Genomic DNA, 1,384 nt, shown 5'->3' with positions numbered 1-1,384 from the left:
ACTTAGATAATAAAAGCACACTAACTAGGTTGTGCAAAGTCCCGTGGCTAAATTTTCATTCTCATTTGTATATTTTGTTACTAGGTTCTCTGTTTCCACCTGGGCATGACAGACTCCTTCATCTGGGACTACAAGACTCCACAACAGCGCATCACTAAAGAAGAGGAGACCTATTCTTTGCTTCAAGAAATTCACCATGAATTCATAAAGAATAATAAAGTTCGGCAGTATAGCCATCAGGTACTACCTAGCGCTCTCGTGCTAGAAATGTTGTTTCTTTTTATGGTTTTCAGTGAAAAGAAGAGTCTTTTTTAAAGAATTTTATCATTTCCAGGTATTGATGAGGTACCATATGTAGTATTGTAAAAGATAATGATCATTTACCTGTTAGATATACTCCACAAAAGCTTTTATAATTGCAGAGATTAATCTGCATTTAATTTATTGATTACTAAAGGCCTAAGTATATCTAATTAATTGCAGTGGGAAGTTGGAGACTTCATCATATCAGATAACCTCTCTGTAGGACATGAGGCAGCTCCTGAAACTCAGCTCCCCAGAAGTCAAGTAGGCCTAAGGGTCCTCCACCGTGTCACAACCAAAGGGCATTATCCTCCAGCAAAGGAGTATGATTATCGCAAAGAACTAGGACTCTGAAGTTTGATCACTTTGAGAACTCCTATGCCCTAGATTGTTTTTATTATATATGTCACATCAGCATGGCTACTGATACCCTTCTGAGAACACTGTAATGAGCTTAGGCATTAAATTGTATTAAAATACCTTGGTGATTGAGAATACAGTTTGTATTAGGGAAATGCAGGTAGATGTTGTAAATGTTGTGGAAGGCTTCATTTATTTGTATATGCAAAGATACATGTAAGATGTATGTTCAGTAGATAATGAGAAAATTTTGGGAGAGGCTTTTTTTTTTTAGAAACTTACAAAACTAGGTCAAGTTCAACATTATTGCCACTTACAGCCATAAACTTGCACAGGTGTTTGTCCTCCTGGAAGACCTATTAATCCTTCTGCTGTCCATTCAGTTACTTTGCCAATACCTCCTTCATCTCCTGTGTAGAGTCTTATTCATACTTCCTCCATGTTGTTTTTCTTGAAAAGGAAAGAGAAAAGGTCACCGGGGGTCAGGTTAGGACTATGTCCTTTCCTTTGTCAGCCATCCAGGTTCTCACTAGCAAAGACCTGTGGCATGGGGCACTGTCCTGATAAAAGCACCAGTCTCCACTTATCCAATGCTTTAGTCTTTTTTTCATATTATTCCTAAACCTTTTTCCATTTTGATATAACGCTCCTTGTTGACAGCTTGGCCTTCAGGAAACCTTTCAACGAGAATGAATACAGGAGAGGTAAAGAAAAAAATGAG

The 1,384-nt window shown here is 37.9% G+C and overlaps 1 protein-coding gene across 3 annotated transcripts in view; it reads left to right on the top strand.

Annotated features, from left to right (window-relative positions):
• Positions 1 to 1,384, top strand: part of LOC119587102 (alpha-ketoglutarate-dependent sulfate ester dioxygenase-like) — a gene marked incomplete at its 5' end in the record, with an annotated part of 13,688 nt that extends 12,304 nt beyond the window's left edge. For 2 of the 3 annotated variants that reach the window (XM_037935852.1, XM_037935850.1), the window contains 2 exon segments: positions 85 to 240; positions 484 to 1,076. In XM_037935852.1, coding sequence (XP_037791780.1) covers positions 85 to 240; positions 484 to 657 — 330 coding nt within the window. In that variant the 3' untranslated portion in view covers positions 658 to 1,076. 3 annotated transcript variants of the gene reach the window in all.

The sequence above is a fragment of the Penaeus monodon genome, chromosome 22 (assembly GCF_015228065.2).
Source record: "Penaeus monodon isolate SGIC_2016 chromosome 22, NSTDA_Pmon_1, whole genome shotgun sequence".
NCBI lineage: Eukaryota > Metazoa > Arthropoda > Malacostraca > Decapoda > Penaeidae > Penaeus > Penaeus monodon.
Note: the sequence above shows the minus strand (reverse complement) of the source record. Positions and strands in the feature narration are given on the sequence as shown.